The sequence below is a fragment of the Macrosteles quadrilineatus genome, unplaced genomic scaffold (genome assembly GCF_028750875.1).
Source record: "Macrosteles quadrilineatus isolate MER2022 unplaced genomic scaffold, UCM_ALF_1.0 Scaffold_3__2_contigs__length_128488019, whole genome shotgun sequence".
Lineage (NCBI taxonomy): Eukaryota > Metazoa > Arthropoda > Insecta > Hemiptera > Cicadellidae > Macrosteles > Macrosteles quadrilineatus.
The window spans coordinates 27,617,280-27,636,527 of record NW_026542596.1 but is presented as its reverse complement, the minus strand read 5'-3'; the positions used below and the strand labels follow the sequence as shown (position 1 = coordinate 27,636,527).

The 19,248-nt window shown below is 35.2% G+C and overlaps 1 protein-coding gene across 2 annotated transcripts in view; it reads left to right on the top strand.

Annotated features, from left to right (window-relative positions):
• LOC128990329 (tenascin-like) overlaps nt 1-19,248 on the top strand; it is a 201,177-nt gene that overhangs the window by 9,118 nt on the left and 172,811 nt on the right. For both annotated transcript variants that reach the window (XM_054412665.1, XM_054412664.1), the window contains exons 2-3: nt 9,613-9,729; nt 11,124-11,162. In XM_054412665.1, the coding sequence (XP_054268640.1) occupies nt 9,613-9,729; nt 11,124-11,162 (156 nt within the window). The remainder of the gene's footprint in view (nt 1-9,612; nt 9,730-11,123; nt 11,163-19,248) is intronic.

The following is a 19,248-nucleotide window of genomic DNA, read 5'->3' as shown; positions in this document are numbered from 1 at the left end:
GGAGGATATCATATCTGTTTTTTATAGGTAAAGTAGGATTATGGTTTGTTTCGAAACTGAGATGTTTTGATTTAGTTTGTACTTGAGTCCAGCTATTTTGCGACAAAGCATTTTTGATTTCTGTGTTGGTTTTTTCAATGACCAAGGTATTTAATTTTGTATCCTTCTGAATCATTAGAGAAAAAAGTAATTTGTCACTAACTGTTGAGGGGCTAAGAAGAATATATGCTAATTGTGCACGCTTTTGAATAACTTCCTGTTCTGTCAGCTTCTTATTCTGAATGGAATGAATGTTCAAGAATCCAGTAGTAACTACGTCATTTACTATTGACTCAACAACCCAACAACAGTAGATACCACAATCATAACTATTAGGCTGTTGTGGGCTTTTTAATGACAGAAAGCTAGCTGTTGGTGCTTTACCACCCACATACTCTGACAGTCTCTGAGCAACTTTTTTTGCTGAATGAAGATTGTAGTTACCAAGAGAGTCTGCATGGTAAAATTTATTTTCATCTCTGTCGAAGATCAAAACACTCCAGTGTGATCCACTGCCTTCTTTACTTACTTCCTCCGAGTCATTTATTGGCATGATAGTTAACTTTCTTTCTGTAACTTTTAGAGGATCTAAAAAAGTGTGAAAGTCTTGGCTATTCTTTACTGCATGCACTATCAACGGGTTTATTATAATACATGAGTTTGGAATTAGGAATTTATTACTTAGCATATCGAAGTATGGTTGGAGAGACAGATCTGAGAGCCAGTTGGAGCCTAACAACTCTGTCATAATCATTGTTTTATTTAGCAACAGACTGTCAGTTTGGGCTCCCTTCGATTCGCTATTTTTTATGCTCTCTTGCACATGTGAAACAAGATCATCGGTAGAAGTTCCATATTCAGACGTATCAGGTACACACTGTACAGAAAAATCTGTCATATCTGGTACTATTTTTTTCGGTAGATAGTCTGGGACGGGAAAAATCTCATTTGTGTATTTCATCAGACGAGTATCCGACTCAATGGAGTGATCAAGCACACATTTTAATTGCTCTTTTAAAGTTTCATTTTGTTTAACTAAATGCATGTTTTTTCCTTGTAATTCCAAAACTGTAGGGGATGCTAATTCTTGTGATTTATCAGTAATATCCATGGGGGACTCAGATGGTGTAATTAATAACTGAGGAGTGGATGTCTCAAAGAAATTCTTTTCATTAGATACCATACGGGCAGGGGACTCCTGGGTAGATGAGGTTTTTGGAGATAACAGTGATCTCATAGTGACAGGATGAGGCCCAGAGTGTTTAATGTTAGATGCAATAATTGCTGACTTAGCTGAGTCAGTTTTTATTACTGCATTACAGTTTCTTCCAAGGCAACGCCATGTCAAATCACCATTTTTCGCCACATAATTTTGTCTATATTTATAATTGTTAAAAATAAGATTATCCTTTCCACTTTTTGTTTCCTCAATTTTAAACTCCATCTTTGTAGTCAAGATAATGTTTTTCTATACAACAAAAATATAAGTCGTAAACAAAACATGCATTGGTTAAAATAAAAGTATGACAGGTATGAAAATATATAACGAAGATAATAATGAATGAATGATTATGATAATGATAATGAATCTCTTCAATGTGTAAACAGATAAAATATTATATTCTTCACAAATGATCTCAACAGGTGTAATATCTGGGTTTGTTGCTCCAATATTGTTATTGCTCCAAAGGTCAGGTCTTGGTGATAAGCTGGTCAGCTGCAAATACGCCTTGGGTCAGATGTATCAGGTGGGCAGGGGGTGGGGTGGGGATCCAAACAGGAAAATACTGTTTGAGTCAAGTAGTCTGTAAGTTGTTTCCTGTTTATCTTGATGTGATTAAGTTCTTTACTTTGTAATAGCCATTTTTATTAATTTTAAAACAGTGGTCAAGTTGTAAAATTATTGATAACTGGTAAATAATAATGAAAGTTAAAAGTTTGTGCTCCCAGTGTCCTTTTCAACAATATATTTGGTTGGTGTTTAAAACATGTGCTATTGTCTAGGAGAAATGTGAGTATTTTTATAAGTCCTTTTAGCTGTACAATTTTAAAAGCTTTTTGAAATTTTATAATTTCACTTGGATAAAGAAACTTTACCTATAATTTAAAACTGTAGTTTAGTCACACACTTTTAAAATACACTGTAAAAACTCAAATATAATGGCTCATAAAGAATCACAACCATATTGTTTTGAAACTGCAGACGAACTCTCAATCAATCGTTTTCAAATTTTGCGTGGTGATAAAGACCATATCGGTGAGTGCCAACATCTATATGGCATTAAAAAAGTCCCTCAGGAAGTTTCAATGTAATCCTTATGGAAGCAGTATTTGACACATAAACAAAGACATATGATCAGCTGTTGACGTTTGAATGCAGTACATAATAAAATAGCTGATAGCATTATTCCACAGATATTAAAACAGAAACGGTATGGATCCTAAATATAATCAAATGACGACACTAGCTTGAGGTCCGTGACGTAGGAAGTGGTGAAGGAAGTAGTAAAGGTGAGCAGTCTGAAGTGTGGAAACTGTCTATGACGATTAGATTTAGGTATCTGCATCCCAAAATTCTATAGGAAGGGAAGAAAACGGGTCCGCGACGTAGGAAGTGGTGAAGGAAGTAGTCAAGGCGAGCTGTCCGGCGTTTGGGAACTGTTTATGACGATTAGATTAAGGTATCTGCAATCCTAATATGCTATGGGAAGGGAGGGAAACAGGTTTGTGACGTAGGAAGTGGTGAAGGAAGTAGTAAAGGCAAGCAGTCCGGACTGTGGGAACTGTTTGTGACGATTTGATTAAGGTATCTGCAGTTCTGTAATACTATGGGAAGGGAGGAAAACAGGTCCGCGACGTAGGAAGTGGTGAAAGAATTAGTAAAGGCGAGTTGTCCGGAGTGTGGGATCTGTTTATGACCAATAGATTAAGGTATTTGCAATCTAATAATGCTAAGGGAAGGAAGGTAAACAGGTACATGACGTAGGAAGTGATGAAGGAAGTAGTAAGGCGAGTTGTTCGGAGCGTGGGAACTGTTTATGACGATTAGATTAACCCGTTCGCTACTGAGCGTCGCATATATGCGACGCCGCGGTCATTGCCACAGACCGAGGTATACATTTCAATCTTACACATAGACCGGCTGTCTCTTGGATAACAGTACACACAGACCACGGGCGAAAACCTGTAAAACAGTGATCATTTACATTGTAATACGCTACAATAGTGTTTGTAAATAAATTGTTCTTGTTTTTTGTATTTTTTATAACCTTTTGTAATGTCGCATATTTGCGACGCCCGGTCTACAGTGAAAACAATAGTGAAAATTATCATAGTTTTCTTGAAATAGACTAAAACGTCGCATATATGCGACGGTTAATTTTTGTTTTGTTTTAAGGTGAAAGTAAGTAAAAAATAAACAGGTTATTCAAGAACAGTTTATAACTGAACAATTATAAAAGCTACATAGGATAATGCAGCATACATACTGCATACATACATACAGTGATGCAGAAAAGTAAAGACCAGTTTTTCCTACTATTATATGACGTCCCCAATCATCATATCCACAGACCAAGCGACGCAGTTGTGCGTCAGACATCTCTGTAGACCACTGCAGGGAATTCAGTGCCTTCAAATAGACCACAAAGATATAAGCATTTTAATAACATTAGAACCCCGACGCAAATATGCGTCGGCAGTCTATTTTAATGTGACTAGCCGTCGCATATATGCGTCGCTGGTCCATGTGAATGGAAAATTTCGTACTATTGCAGTAGCGAACGTGTTAAGGTATCTGCAATCCTAAAATGCTATGGAATGGGAGGAAAACAGGTCCGTGACGTAGGAAGTGGTGACGGAGACGGAAGTAGTAAAGGCGAGTTGTTCGGAGTGTGGGAACTGTTTATGACGATAAGATTAAGGTATCTGCAATCCTAAAATGCTATGGAAAGGGAGGGAAACAGGTCCGTGACGTAGGAAGTGGTGAAGGAAGTAGTAAGTGAGAGCAGTCCGGAGTCTGGGAACTGTTTATGACGATTAGATTAAGATATCTGCAATCCTAAAATGCTATATGGAAAGGGAGGGGAACAGGTCCGTGACATAGGAAGTGGTGGAGGAAGTAGTAAAGGCGAGCTGTCCGGAGTTTGGGAATTATGACGATTAGACTAAGGTATCTGCAATCCTTAAATGCTATGAAAAGGGAGGGAAGCAGGTCCGTGACGTAGGAAGTGGTGAAGGATGTAGTAAAGGCGAGTTGTTCGGAGTGTGGAAACTGTTTATGACGACTAGATTAAGGTATCTGCAATCCTAAAATGCTATATGGAAAGAGAGGGGAACAGGTCCGTGACGTAGGAAGTGGTTGAGGAAGTAGTAAAGGCGAGCTGCCCGGAGTGTGGGAACTGTTTATGACGATTAGACTAAGGTATCTGCAATCTGCTCTGCTGTTGCAATCTGCTGTTAAAAAAATATACCTCTATGGAGGCATCGACGTTCAACGCTAGAAATCAGCTGTGCGCTTGAATGTTATTGTTATGTTTTAAAGTAATTTCCTATTCTAAATTTTGTTTGTAAAAGAACGTTACTGTTAGACAATGAGTGAAATGGATAATGAAAAAAATATTGTACGTAAACCCATGTATATTGTCAGGTCAGGTAAAATCTTGTACGTTACACGTTGCGCAAGAGCGTGTTTACATCTCTTAGGTGAATTATGCAACTCGCTTCCGCTCGTTGCACAACATTCACCTGCGTGATGTAAAAACGCTCCTACTACACTTGTAATGTAAATAGCTATTACCCAACCCGCCATGTTAAACTTCCCTATCCTAAGCGTGATGTAAACAACAAGTTTCAAAAACTCACTATTGAAGTAATGAAACCCATAGCATTGAGTGCTCAACTTAAAAAATATACCTCTATGGATCCAACGACGGTCAACGGAATGGGCACACGGGAGGGACTAAGGCTAAAGGTGTAGTGACGTCATATCTCTAGTGGCTAATGTCTTCTCTTGAGGCAACACGATTACCGTAACGAAACGATGTGATTTCAGCGGCGTTCGTGGCATAGTTGGTAGCGTTTCGGATTGATGTTCAGGAGGTCCCGGGTTCGAATCCCGCTGGCAGTACCAACTTTTTGTCGACAAATTTTTCATATCAGCAAGTTTGGTTGGTGTAACAATTCAATATTTCCACTTATAGATAATTTAATTTTCACCATATGTTTTTCATTTATCTAAATGTCAATCCCTTTTCAAACAATATATAGTAATTAATTGTCCATGCAGACCAATAGGTAATCAATTTAATACAATATAATATAGATATTTTCAAATAACATAATTTCATGTAAATATACGGGGTAAGTTTTATTTGTCCCCCCCCAACTTTTTTCTATATTTTTTCAAATATCAATCCCAGACCACTTCCAAACATTGTTGGGTAGTAAGTACTTCATTTTGACAAGGTGGTCATTTCCGGCCGCCATCTTGGATCCGCCATATTGGATGCAAATTTTTTTTTCAAATGTAAAGGTGTGGTTGTGACCCATTACTTCGAACTAGATTTTTACCCTGATTACAATGCCGCAATCTGTTTAAAAAGATCTTGGTTCATTCTAAAGTTATGAGGGTTTTTTAAAACTTTATTTCTAGCCCATTTTAACATTGTGCATTTACAAACTAAGAACATAATCTCAAAATAGTGCTAGATAAAGATAAGTATACACTACCAGTAATTGTCAAAATATTTTCACTTGGTTATGTATGATGTATATTTTCCGGCCGCCATCTTGAATCCGCCATTTTGAAATGTGATAAATTATTTTAAATATAAAGGGGGTGTTGTGACCCATCATTTCTAACTAATTTTTTAAGCTGAACCTAATTCCATGATCCGTTTTTCATTTTCATTTTTTTATTTTTAAATATTGACATTTTTTACAAAAAAATTGCAATATTTCATAAATAAAACTTGATAAAAAAAATGGATTGCAGCATTGAGTTTAGCTTAAACAAGTAGTTCGAAATGATGGGTCACAACACCCCCTTCATATTTAAAATAATTTATCACATTTCAAAATGGCGGATCCAAGATGGCGGCCGAAAAAAATACATCAGTCATAACCAAGTGAAAATATTTCGACAATTACTGGTGGTGTATACTTATCTTTATCTAGCGCTATTTTGAGATTATGGTCTTAGTTTGTAAATGCGCAATGTTAAAATGGGCTAAAAAGAAAGTTTTAAAAAGCCCTCATAGCTTTAGAATGAATCAAGATTTTTAAAAACAGTTTGCGGCATTGTAATCAGAGTAAAAATCTAGTTCAAAATAATGGGTCACAACTCCACCTTTACATTTGAAAAAAAAATTTTGCATCCAATATGGCGGATCCAAGATGGCGGACGGAAATGACAACCTTGTCAAAATGAAGTACTTACTACCCAACAATGTTTGGAAGTGGTCTGGGATTGATTTGAAAAAATGTAGAAAAAAGTTGGGGGGGGGGACAATTAAAACTCACCCTGAATAATAGCCTATAACTTTTGTAACAAAATTGCTTCAAATTCAATATAATTTTATTTAAATAACTTTTCAAAATTATAATTTAGCTCTATAGCAAATGAAATTTGTTATAATATATATTTGTGAACAGTGGCTTACAATTTTATATGATTAAGTCAGCATTGACATATGTGAGTGCAACAATGCATCAGACCTTCCCTTCATCACTTCCAATGGAGCTGAGCTAGTATGAAGATGTAAATTGGATACTACCTATTTTAAAATCAAAATTTATAAAAAAGTGTCTATATTTGAACCTAAATTAGTGAAATTCGATTGAAAAAGAACTGTCCTTATTACAAACATTAATAATTAAGTTACAACATCAAGAAATTTTGCTGCGAAGAAAGACATCAATTTGGTGAGATCACTCCAATAGACATTTCCCCTTTGGAAGCCATTAAAACATTTTTAGGCCTAACCTTTGGACATTTGTACTCAAATTCAAAGTCAAGAAACTAATACCGTAGAAGCTTAATATTCAGAACTTTAATTAATTCAACCGATCTATCATTTGAACCTATTTTATATTTCAAACAAAATTTTAATTAGGCAATATAAAATCACAAGATTAAATTCAAATGCCTCTCGATCACACCCACCTGAGATAAAGATTCATGAAATAAATTATAACACCTGAACCTTTAGAACTATTGTAATAGGCTTAGCCTAAAGCTTTCCTTATTAAATTCATTCCCCACTGATTGTAAACTTTATTGTGAACCCTTTATTTTCTTTTACCATCAATTTTGTATTTTAATTAAATAAATTTAAGTTTCGATATTGTACATGGAGTTTCCATTGTATTCTTAATTTTAAGGTTGATTACATTGGTTAGGTTAGGTTATAACAGTTTAATATTATAATACTAAATTTTAAAATTAATTTATCATTATCATTAATTAGATTTTTATCTTATATAGTTTTTATATTATCAGCAAGTCTGGTTGGTTAGGTTATGTTATGACAGTTTAGTAATTAAAAATTAATTTTATAATTTTTAAACATTATTTCATAATTAAAAAGCTAATTTTATAACTAAAGATTAAAAAAAAATTACATTTTTTCAACTCAGCAGTTCTAGCGGCGAACGCTGACACTACAAGATATGTTAGCCTTAGTCCCTCCCGTGTGCCCCACCGGACGTTCAACGCTAGAAATCAGCTGTGCCCTTGAATTTTTTTGTTATGCTTTAATTTTCCTAACCTAGCTTTTGTTTGTAAAAGAACGTTACTGTTAACTGTTAGAAGATGAGTAAAATGAAATGGATAATGAAAAAAGTGAATGTAACCCCCTGTATGTTGTCGGATCAGGTAAAATTTTGTACGTTACACGTTACGCAAGGGCGTGTTTACATCACATGCGTGATGTAAAAACGCTCTTACTACTACACTTGTAAGGTAAATAGCTAAATAGACATTCCATCACCATGTTCAAGTTGTTGCCAGGTTTTTGATCAAATTTGTCTTAGTTGATGTAAGCTACCTACAGATTGCACTGATATAAATTACTGATTTCTGCCGACTCGACTACACTATGTTTTTTACCAATTCAAACTGATGGAATGACTTATTATGAACTATAGCACTGTTATGGCCCAGAAACTATGTCAGTAACAAAAAATAAGGTTCAAAATAGAGTTTTAGACACTAGAGCAATCTGTGACTGGCTCACACAACTACATTAGTTTTTAGTAAAAAATGGGCGACAGCTGACTCAGTTTTGCTCTACACGTGTTCAATTGGCTTGTCTTATCTCGACTTGAATTCGGCTTCTAAGTTTGCCTAGACAGTTAGAATTGTCAAAACAGCTGATTTGAATAACTGAACTTTAGATCTCACACACCCTATCAAATTTAGTTTGAACCTGAACCACCATTATTCTTGCTGTCTACGTCTGTGACAGTTCTACTGGAGGAATTAGAGGAGGAAGTACTTAAACACTTTTAGGGAAAACATGTTTTACATGCTCGGTCAATTTAGCTTGTCATGCTGTGTATGATGTAAGGATTTCAGACGCCCCACATTAATACATTCTGTTAGTTATAATAAGCAGGGATATAAAAAACTTGCTTCATGAGAAAAGATTTCTTTAGGAAAACCAGCATTTAATATCTATTTTGTTTTAATAAATAGGTACTCTGAATAAATTCGTTACCCTTCATGATTATGGGTTTCAGTTCTTAGGATAACTGACTTTTGTAAAGGGTGTAAGTGCAAATCGTTATGCAAAATATGCTGAAGGGAAGGTTAGGAAATACCTAAGGTCTGCGAACGAAAAAAATTATTGTTCTGACTCTTCTTCACAATATCACTCATAGCAGCAAACATTTTGGCTTATATCCTATTCCAGGATGATGACAAACATATCTCTAATGATTACAATTTTCTTTTTAGTGTTACTACGTTGAAAATTGTTAGCTCAGTAAAGTGATTAAATTTACCATACCTTTCTCCCTAATTTCGGTAGGATATAGAGTTTACATGAGATTTTTGTTTTTATAAAATAACTGGGCAATTGTAACACGTTGAGCAATGTATAAACTGACTTTCAATGTATTAAGTATTACTGTATTACAAATATGCAACAATAAGAAGCTGTTTAATTAATTGTCACTGTTGCCAAAATAGAAACTGGAAATTTGATCACCCGCTGTACATTTGTTTAGCTTTATAACTTTTAAAGTCCTATTAAATTTGTAAATCACACAATATGTTCCAAAAAGTATTAATGGAAGATGCGTTTCTCTAAAATCACGCTCCACATGTTTAATTATAGGTTTCTCAGTTTGTCTTGCCGGTTAGAATTGTCAAAACATCTGATTTGAGGAACTAAACTGAGCACCCACACAGAGACTTATCAAATTTCGTTTGTATTGAACAACATTTTGGATACACACAGTAAATTCGGCTTTTCAGTTTGGCTTGTTCATGTTAAATTGGCGAGCCGAATTCAACGATGGTACATTCTTAAGGCTGTTATTAATCACTTTACCATTTTTCTCTTTTAGGTAGTGAGATTCCAGATGTGACTACAGTTTATGAAATAAGAAAAACTATCTTGACTGATAGATATTTCCAAGGTTTTGAACGCATCAATTCTGCTGATAGTGGTTTTCCTCCCATAGGTAAGTAAGATATTCTCAATACAGTATTATATTGAATATTTGCCTCACAACATGTAACATCAAAATAATACAACCTCGATGGCAAGACTTTTGTGGGGATTATTAAATTAAACCTGTTATCAAGGGTTTTATCGAGGTTCCACTGTACAATGTAAAAAATCATACATAACCCTATCATTATTCTTTTTGCTATCGTATCGTGATACTATTAAATAAATATTAGTTACAAATAATTATTGATTTATTTCCTCTTCAATTGTCTCAATTAAATATTAATGACTGTGAAATTGATAAAGCTGCAAATAGATTATTTTTATGAGTAGTCGTGAGGTACAGTAGTAGTATAATTATTTAGCAGACTACTGGTGTCCTCCAAGCTCCAAGTAATGTACTATGTACTCAATAGGTCTTGTAAAGCTATAGTTTATAACTGAGAATTGTCTTATAAAACTGGGTAGTAATTTTGAATATTAGAAGTTTTATGAGGCTGGCGTTATCCTAACATTCCGTCCACCTCTCTGGGACATGTCTACAATATAACATGTATTTAATTAGTGAAATATAACCAAAAGGAGTTAATTTTCAATACGTTAAGAATTTTGTCAGAAACTCATCATGTAAGTTAAAAGTATGATTGTTTGGTTTATAAAAAGCCAATTATTTATATGAGTTACTCTGCTCTATGAATGGTGTGCTTTTGAAAAGGGTTACTATTGAAAAATTTAAGAAACCCCAAACCTTTCTAAATGTTTTGACCATTACAATCACATGTGGAAATAATGTTCTTAACAAATAAATCTTTATTTGTAACAGACTCTTGAAAGAATGAAAAAAGGAGCATAAATAAGTGGGTCTTCCAGAAAGTAAAGAAAGTTTTGTTCTGACGCCGCTAGGTGCACGCCGATCTCGTACATTTTGGTACGTTGCATTCGGCTCAGTCGGTGTCCAGCCGAGACAAAAAGAGCATTCAAGCTCTGCCCGTTTTTCACAATTTCAACTTAAGATGACCGCTATAATTAAAAATCCCACCAGTTATGAGGTGCGGTCAGTAATACAGTTTTTGTTGGCAAACAACTTAATTTTTTTAACTGAATGCACAATTTTTCTCAGAACTTTCATTTATTGTTTCCTTTAACTTCACACAGTTGATGATAAATGTGTATCGGTTTTAAGTTTTAGTCAACAAAAACCGTATCACTGACCACACCTCAAAACTGGTGGGATTTTTAATTGTAGCTCTCATCTTAAGTTGAAATTGTGAAAGCGTGAGGATACTCCAGTCATTTTGCTTCTGCGATTGAATGGATTACCTAAAATTAGGTGTATTACTTTTTTTTATAAAGTTTTATATTTAAATTTGTTCATAAAGTCTTATAATGTTTGCTTTTTTATAGGACATGCATCGCCTGAGACTGAAACATACTGTGTCAATGGTGAGAATTAAAAAAAAACTTATATTGGATTATTTTATTTCCTAGTTATATAGTACGTAATTATGTCTTTTTCATATCAATAATTTTCATAAATTATATGAAAAATACCTACAGAAAATACATACGTCTAATAACACTTGCAATAATATATTTACACTTATACTGTTGACTTACAAGACGGTAAATACATGTAAAAGTTGGTAAGTGGTGATCGATTTCGATTGGACACTCCAATCAACATCAGACCCAATAGGCGAATGAGAACCTATTGAATAGCAACATAAATTATAGCAACCCATTATATCTTCAAATATAAATGGGTAATGAGAACATTTTTTACAAACACCACACCTGTGTAATAGTATATTTTGTACCTAGGGCCGAAAATGAGGTTTTGGTGGCTCGAGATAGTTTTTAAGTTCGAGACGAAGTCGAGAACTTAAATCGATCGAGAGCTGCAAAATCATTTCAGTCCGTGGTACGAATGCTATTTTTCATCATTGTAGTTGCTTACAGAGTGCTTCCTTGAATTACCCCATAGTTTATGAGTTTCACGTCACTGGAAATTCCGTTAATCACCACACTTTGCTTTCTGTCGGATAAATAGCTTTGAAACCACTGATGAGCGGTGCCACGAATGCCAATGTTTTCTAGTTTAACCAATAGCTTTGCTCGATCAACAGAATCAAATGCCTTTTTTAGGTCTAGGAATACTAGCATACTCCGTCTATTGTAGAGTGAGAGATATTATCATTTATGTTTTTACTTACTTCGAATAGAGCGTCAGATATATTTTTTTCTTTTACAAAACCGTACTGTTCTTTGCTTAAAATTTTGTTTGTTTCAAGGTAATTAACAAAAGCTGATCTTTCACAATGCGTTCTAACATTTTTGCAAAAACACTCAGCATAGATATGGGGCGGAAGTTTGACGTCTGAAAAATCGTTGGATTTGTAAAGAGGATATACTTTGGCTGTTTTAAAGAGGGTTGGAAAAGTGCCTGATGTGTAACTTAGATTGATCAAATGAGTCAGTGGTAGAAAAAAATATGTATTTTTTGTTTTAGGAAATCAGAGAAAATAATTTGAGGAATCAGCAAAAATAAAAATAAATAGTTGCTGGGCAATGGTGACAATGAAACAATTCTATTGCAATGCTATGGATACTGATTGTGTAATTAATATGCATTCATGTCTTAAGTAAGTAAGCGGGCAGCTGATTTTGCAGCCCTAGGGATGTAAAACCCTGCTCGGTCCCCAAATAACGATGACAGCTGGCATGGCCAGCAAAACGTAACTTTCAGCCACCAATTAACGTATGTAAAACCGCTAAAAACATCATAGTGTGGTGAAAACAATATTATAGCGGATTTAATAGACTACTATAACAGTCCTATGTATGGTAGTAAATAAAAATAATTAAAAACGTGGGGCGCATACTTTAGCTAATTTATGATTTTTTAAACCAATTGAATTATTATCTATTGCATGTATCAAGTATTTGTTCTACACATATTTATAAATTATTAAATTAATATTAATATTATATATTATTACTAAGTCGAGAACTTAAAACGATCGAGAGCTGCAAAACCATTTTGGTCCGTGGTACGAACGCTATTTTTCACCACACTATACCCTATTACCACTACAATAAAAATGCACACTGATAGTCAACACAACTACAACTTTATGTGGTTACTAGCGGAATACCTGTGCTTCGCTACGGAAACTTTCAAATTGATTGAAATTTTTAATAAATTAGTGTTTAAGTGCCAACAACCTTCAGTCAACAATTCAACTACAACCTGTTTAAAGCAGCTCTTATGTCTCACCCGGTCCATAAAGTGTGTATGATCAGGGTGGTTTCCCATGAACAGACTGCATAAAGGTTCAGGTAGGTGCTGCAAAGTTAGTGGTTGCACTTTACCACCATTGCAGCACATGCCCGGGGTTTCTTCTTTCCATTTTAAGGCATCGCAGTACTTAAATTTGAACGTCATGGTATCTATCCCCACCGAGCTATCTCCTTCATAGTCTATTTTCAGATTAGATGTCATTGCTAGATTTTTCACCATCCGAATCTTTGGTGAATATCTTTCAGGATGAGTTTGTTCATACTTTTTGCTTGCGTTCTTCACCTGCTTTTTACTTTGTTTATCCGTCCGTGCACCTGCTACGCCGTTTACACCTTGATGTATTTTGTTGCTGACAATTAATTGGGAGAAAAGGGCAGTTTTCGTGGCTCTAAAACGTCGAAGTGCCTGCTAGACAGGGATTGCGTAAATCTGTAAAAATTGTGAATTTTAAATTAACAATTTTTTTAATTTTCTCCGTAACCAATCACCGTACAAAAACACTTAGATATACTAAATTATTTGTTTTATTAAGCTCTTTAAAAAGGTCTGGAGAAAATTTTTATATTTTGTGTTTTAAGAGTAAAAAATGGGAAAACCCCCATTTTTACCCCATAAAACCCCCCATTAAATCCCGTTCACATGGTCCGATCATGCTGGTTTGCGAACTCATTCAAGTTTATTCCGCCTTACACCTTCAAACCAAATTTTATCAAAATCGGACAAAAATTACTCAAGTTATCGTCTGCATGGACACACACATACACACGCACACACACACGCACACACACCCACCTATATAAATTTAAACGAATTGTGTTTTTGGCCTCTGGGGACATCAAAAAGAAAAAGTAAATCGGTCCCGGACCTAGGTCTTACCGTGCCACCTACGGTAATTGCTACTTCCTTATAAGGGGGAAAAACATAATCATAAACAATCCTATTTTGACAGTTTGCATTGCGTAGTGTATCACAGCTTTTTGTTGCTGCTTAGTTCAAATTAGCTGCTGTCATAATTGCAAACACACACACATTAATATTGCCACACCGTGTTGGTAAACATTTTAACTTTTTAATGCGATTGAATATCATCTTAGACATTCCATCCCAATGTTAAATTTGTAGCTAGTTTTTTTAACCAAAATTGTCATAGTTGGTGTGAGCCACCAACGGATTGTGCTGAACTAAAATTACTGATTTTTGTCGAATATACGAGTACAATCGTTTTTACCAATTCAAACTAATTGAATGATTTATTATCACTAGCGCATTCTATGACTGGCTCAGACAACTATGTTCTTTTTTTCAACAAACAATTGGCTATAGCTGGTCCATATAGATGGGATGTCTACTTCAGTATCCAATAGTCAACTACTGAGCCACTGGGGTGGAGCCCGAAATGATTATTGCGATAAGAATACACCTATATGCTAATCGGGAATGTGAGCTAGCATCAGGCCAAATTTCAGATTAATCTGACCAGTAGTTAGTGCGTGATTTAACTTCAAACAATCAAACAAACACACAAACTTTCACATTTATTGTTGAGCGGAGCGAGCGAAGCTCTTATACGTCGACTCTTATGCATTTCGTAATACCCAAACTCCTCCTAGACGGCTGAAGCAATCGTTTTCAAATTTTGGATGGTGCTAAAGACCATATCGGTGAGTGCTAACATCTATATGACGTTTATAAAATCTCTCAGGAATCCGCCCCACGGGATCTCAAAGTTTCAATGTAATCCTTATGAAGCAGTAGTTGACACATAAACAAAGACATAAGATCAGCTGGTGACTTTTGAATTCAGTACATCAAGAAATAGCTGATACCGTAGCGTTATTCCACGGATATTAGAACAGAAATGGTATAGATCTGAAATATAATCAAAATGACGACACTAGCCTGAATCTTATACTTAATATGCCTTAACATCTTGTTTGGACGTTTATTGACAGTTCCATTTTGAATAACAAAACAACCATGTTGTCAACTAAATTAACAGTTGAATTTGTGTTTGAAATGTTCTAGGCTTACTGGGGACAAGCTTATGTAATCTCAATAGTAGCCTGTATATTAGCGATGAATTGGTTTAATGGTTTGTGAAATAGTATATGAATCTTGTGAGCTTTTTAAGAATATAACTACGTGTTTGAATGCAAACAAAGTTGACGTGTTTACATGGTAATACAGATTTTTAAATAATATAGTATGTTAGTGGATTTTTTAAAAGTTATTGACTTTCTTTAGAAAAACTGAATTTTTAATATTAGCTTTCATAAAATAAAGTGATGAATTTGTTCGAATGAAAACCATACACGTTTGTAGTATTCTTTATACTGTATATTATCAGCTGTTGTCATTAATTACAAAACAATGTTTACCTTTTTCAATTTGCAGTTGTAAATATTACTTTTCAATAAAAGAGTTTATTCAAATGCGTGCTTATTATGAACTCTAATTCAAAGTCACAACAATTGGCGACGAGAAAAAGTTTTTCAACATTTCTACTCATTATTTGGATTTAAAACCTTTTCTAAATTTCGATTTTGTACATTATGGATGCAGAACAATTTACAGCACTACTGAAAGCATTCACTGAGAGCCAAGTCACACTTGCAGCTACACTTGCAACGAAGATTACAGAAAAACTTCAACTTCAACCTCCAGTACAGCAGAGTAATACGTTAGTAAGTATTCAACCATTTGAAAATTTCGATCAGAAAAAGGAAAAATTTAAAAACTATTTGGAACGCTTTGAAAATTATCTTGCTGTCAAAAACATCTCAGATGAAAGGAAAAAAGCACAACTTCTTTGCGCTTCAATTGGCTCTGTTCACTACAATAATCTTTCATCATTAATTGGACCTGAAAAACCTATCAAAGACCTAGATTTTGCTACTTTGGTCAAATCACTACGTGACATGCTTTCACCACACAGAAACGTTGTAGTTTCACAACATTACTTTTTAAACACTTATCAAAAAGCAAATCAATCAATTCCTGAATACATAGCTTCACTACAAAAAGACCTTTCTGAATGTGAATTTACAGTCCAGTGTGAATGTTCAAAACAAGTTTCAGTCTCAGATACATTTTTAAGAGCTCAATTCATAAGAGGCTTAAAAGATGACTGGATTTGAGAACAGTTATTACAATCAGACACTACTTCATTCAAAGACATTGTAACCAAAGCTACTGCTTTGGAAGCTTCCCGATTAGAGACCCAGGCTTTGAACAAACATCAGCATTCAATTCCAACTGATGTAGATATCAATAAACTTTCAAATATAGGTACAAAACATCAAAGAAGTCGTTCAAACTACCGTAAGAATCCAAATTCTGGTCATACTTATCGTTCTCAATCAAAAGTAGATTTCAATCGCCTAGGTTTTGGAGATCTTTGCTTTCGATGTGGTAGAAATAATCACCGCGCAACTGAGTGTCGCACTAGCAAGTCATCACTTCATTGCACTTCCTGTTCGAAAGGCCATGTAGCCAAAGTTTGCATTTCAACCCAAATGAAAAATAAGTCTTCTACCAATCAATCTAAGTTCAATTCAACAAAGTACATTTCTTCAACCTCTGATGACATTCCGCTAGGCTTAAATCAAATCACTGAAGTTCATCCAGTTACCAAACCTAATATCATAGACATATTTGACCAGAACGAACGATCAAATTTACCCGATTCACATAAGTATTTTGCTACAGTTTCAATTGATAACAAGCCAATGCGTTTTGAGATAGATTCCGGAGCAGGATTTACATTAATACCAGAAAAGGCTTTCAATGAGTTAAATCTCAACGTCAAACTTGACACAACTAATGTGTATTTCCGTGCTTATACAAATAATGTGTTTAAACCATTGGGCAAAGTTACAGTTGAGGTTACTTACAAAAACCATAAATCAATTGAAGATATGTATATAGTTTCTGATAATTGTCCAGCAGTCCTAGGAAGAGTGTGGATTCGACACTTACATATAAGTCTACAAGAAATAGATGATGGTTAAAATCAACCTAACTTTTTCAATGTCTCCGAAACATTCCATTCAATTGATGACATATTTTCTGAATTTTCCACAGTTTTTGACCAAAGAATTGGATGCTTGCCCAACCACAAAGTTACACTTCAATTACGTGAAAACGCTAAACCTGTGTATACCAAAGAACGTAATGTTCCGTTTGCCCTTAGATCTCAGGTTGAGGAAGAACTCAACAGTCTTGAATCATCCGGCATAATATCTAAAGTCGATGCTAGCGATTGGGGTTCGCCTTTAGTTGTTATTCCTAAAGAAAATGGCACAGTGAGGTTATGCGTCGATTACAAAACAGGCGTAAATGATCGTCTTGTTTCATCTAATTTCCCGATCAAACACATTCCAGATGTTTTACACTGTTTGCGAGACTCTAAATATTTTTGCAAGCTTGATATTTACAAGGCTTATTTGCACATTCCAGTTGATGCCCCAAGCAGCAAAATTCAAACTATTACTACACACCGTGGTACATACTTGATGCACAGACTTAGTTTCGGAATCAAGACCACGCCTGCCGAATTCAATCGCATTCTAAGCCAAATTCTAAACGGGTTACCAAAGACTGAAGTTTATTTTGACGACATAATCGTGCACGGTACAACAAAAGATGAATGCTACAATAATTTACAGTTGTGTCTATTTCGTCTACATGCGAACGACTTGCATCTAAACAAAGACAAATGCAAATTCTTTTGCGAACAGATTGACTATCTTGGTCATGTGATTAGGTACAATCAAATTTCAAAAAGTCCAGAAAAGATTAGAGCTGTTTGTAATATGCCTCAACCAAGGAATATTGATGAGGTCCGGAAATTTCTTGGAATGGTTACCTACTACGCTCGGTTCATCCCAGACCTATCTACAAAAACAACACCTCTTCGACAGCTTCTACAGAAAAATAGAAGATTTCATTGGTCAATAGATTGTCAAACTGCATTTGATTGTCTCAAGGAGGAAATAACATCTAAAAGAGTTCTCGTACCATATGACCCCCATCGTCCAATCGTTCTAACTTCTAACATGTGATGCCAGTCCTACCGGAATTGCAGCTGTAATGGGTCACATAATTGATGATGAAGAGAAACCGATCGCTTACGCATCCAGATCCTTAACTCCATCAGAGCGAAATTACAGTCAGCTCGATCGAGAAGCTCTTGCGATCGTGTTTGGAGTCAATCATTTTTACAATTATCTGTATGGACTTCACTTCACCTTAATTACAGATAATGCCCCTCTTTCAAGAATTTTCCATGAAAGCAAATCCTTACCACCCATGACTTCCAGCCGTCTACTCCGTTATGCATCTTTTCTATCAGGGTTTAACTACCGGTATTCAATACGTTTCAAGAAAGGGGAAGCAAATGCTAATGTTGATTGTTTATCCAGAGCTCCAGTGACTCAACATTCTGAAACCTTAGACATTTTCCTAAACAATGAAGTTACCTTGCTGCATTCAGAAACAATTTTTGAAATATCTTATGAACATTTAAATGCAACTATTCTAGCCCGGGAAACTGAAGGTGACCAAAATCTTAGAGAAATTAAAAGGAAACTTTTGTCTTCTTCTACTGACCTACCATACACATTGGACAATGGAGTACTTTTCAAGGAAACTCGTGCTGTCATTCCTAACAGCCTTCAACCTCAAGTCTTACATCAACTACATGCTACTCACATTGGTATTACAAAGATGAAGCAATTAGCCCGAAGATACGTTTATTGGCAAGGGATTGACAAGGACATAGAGAAATTGGTCCAATCGTGTGAAATTTGCGCCCACATAAAATTCAATCCTCCCAAAGCACCCCTTCATCCATGGATAGAGCCAGAAGAAAACTGGGAGCGTATTCATATAGATTACGCGGGGCCTTTTCAAAACCACTACTTTCTTGTTTGTGTGTGTGCCAAGTCAAAGTGGGTAGAAGTTAAAGTATTGAGAAATGCTCCTACAACTTCTAATACTATCATTCTTCTCGACAACATTTTCTCATCTAATGGCTATCCCCAAGTGATGGTATCAGACAATGCCACAATTTTCACCAGCGCAGAATTCAAGAAATACTGTTCATCCAATGGAATTTTCCAGAAACTGATTGCACCTGGACATGCAGCTACAAATGGTCTTGCTGAAAGAACTATCCAGACTTTGAAGCAAAGATTAAAAGCATTGGAAGATGACCATCGTCAAATA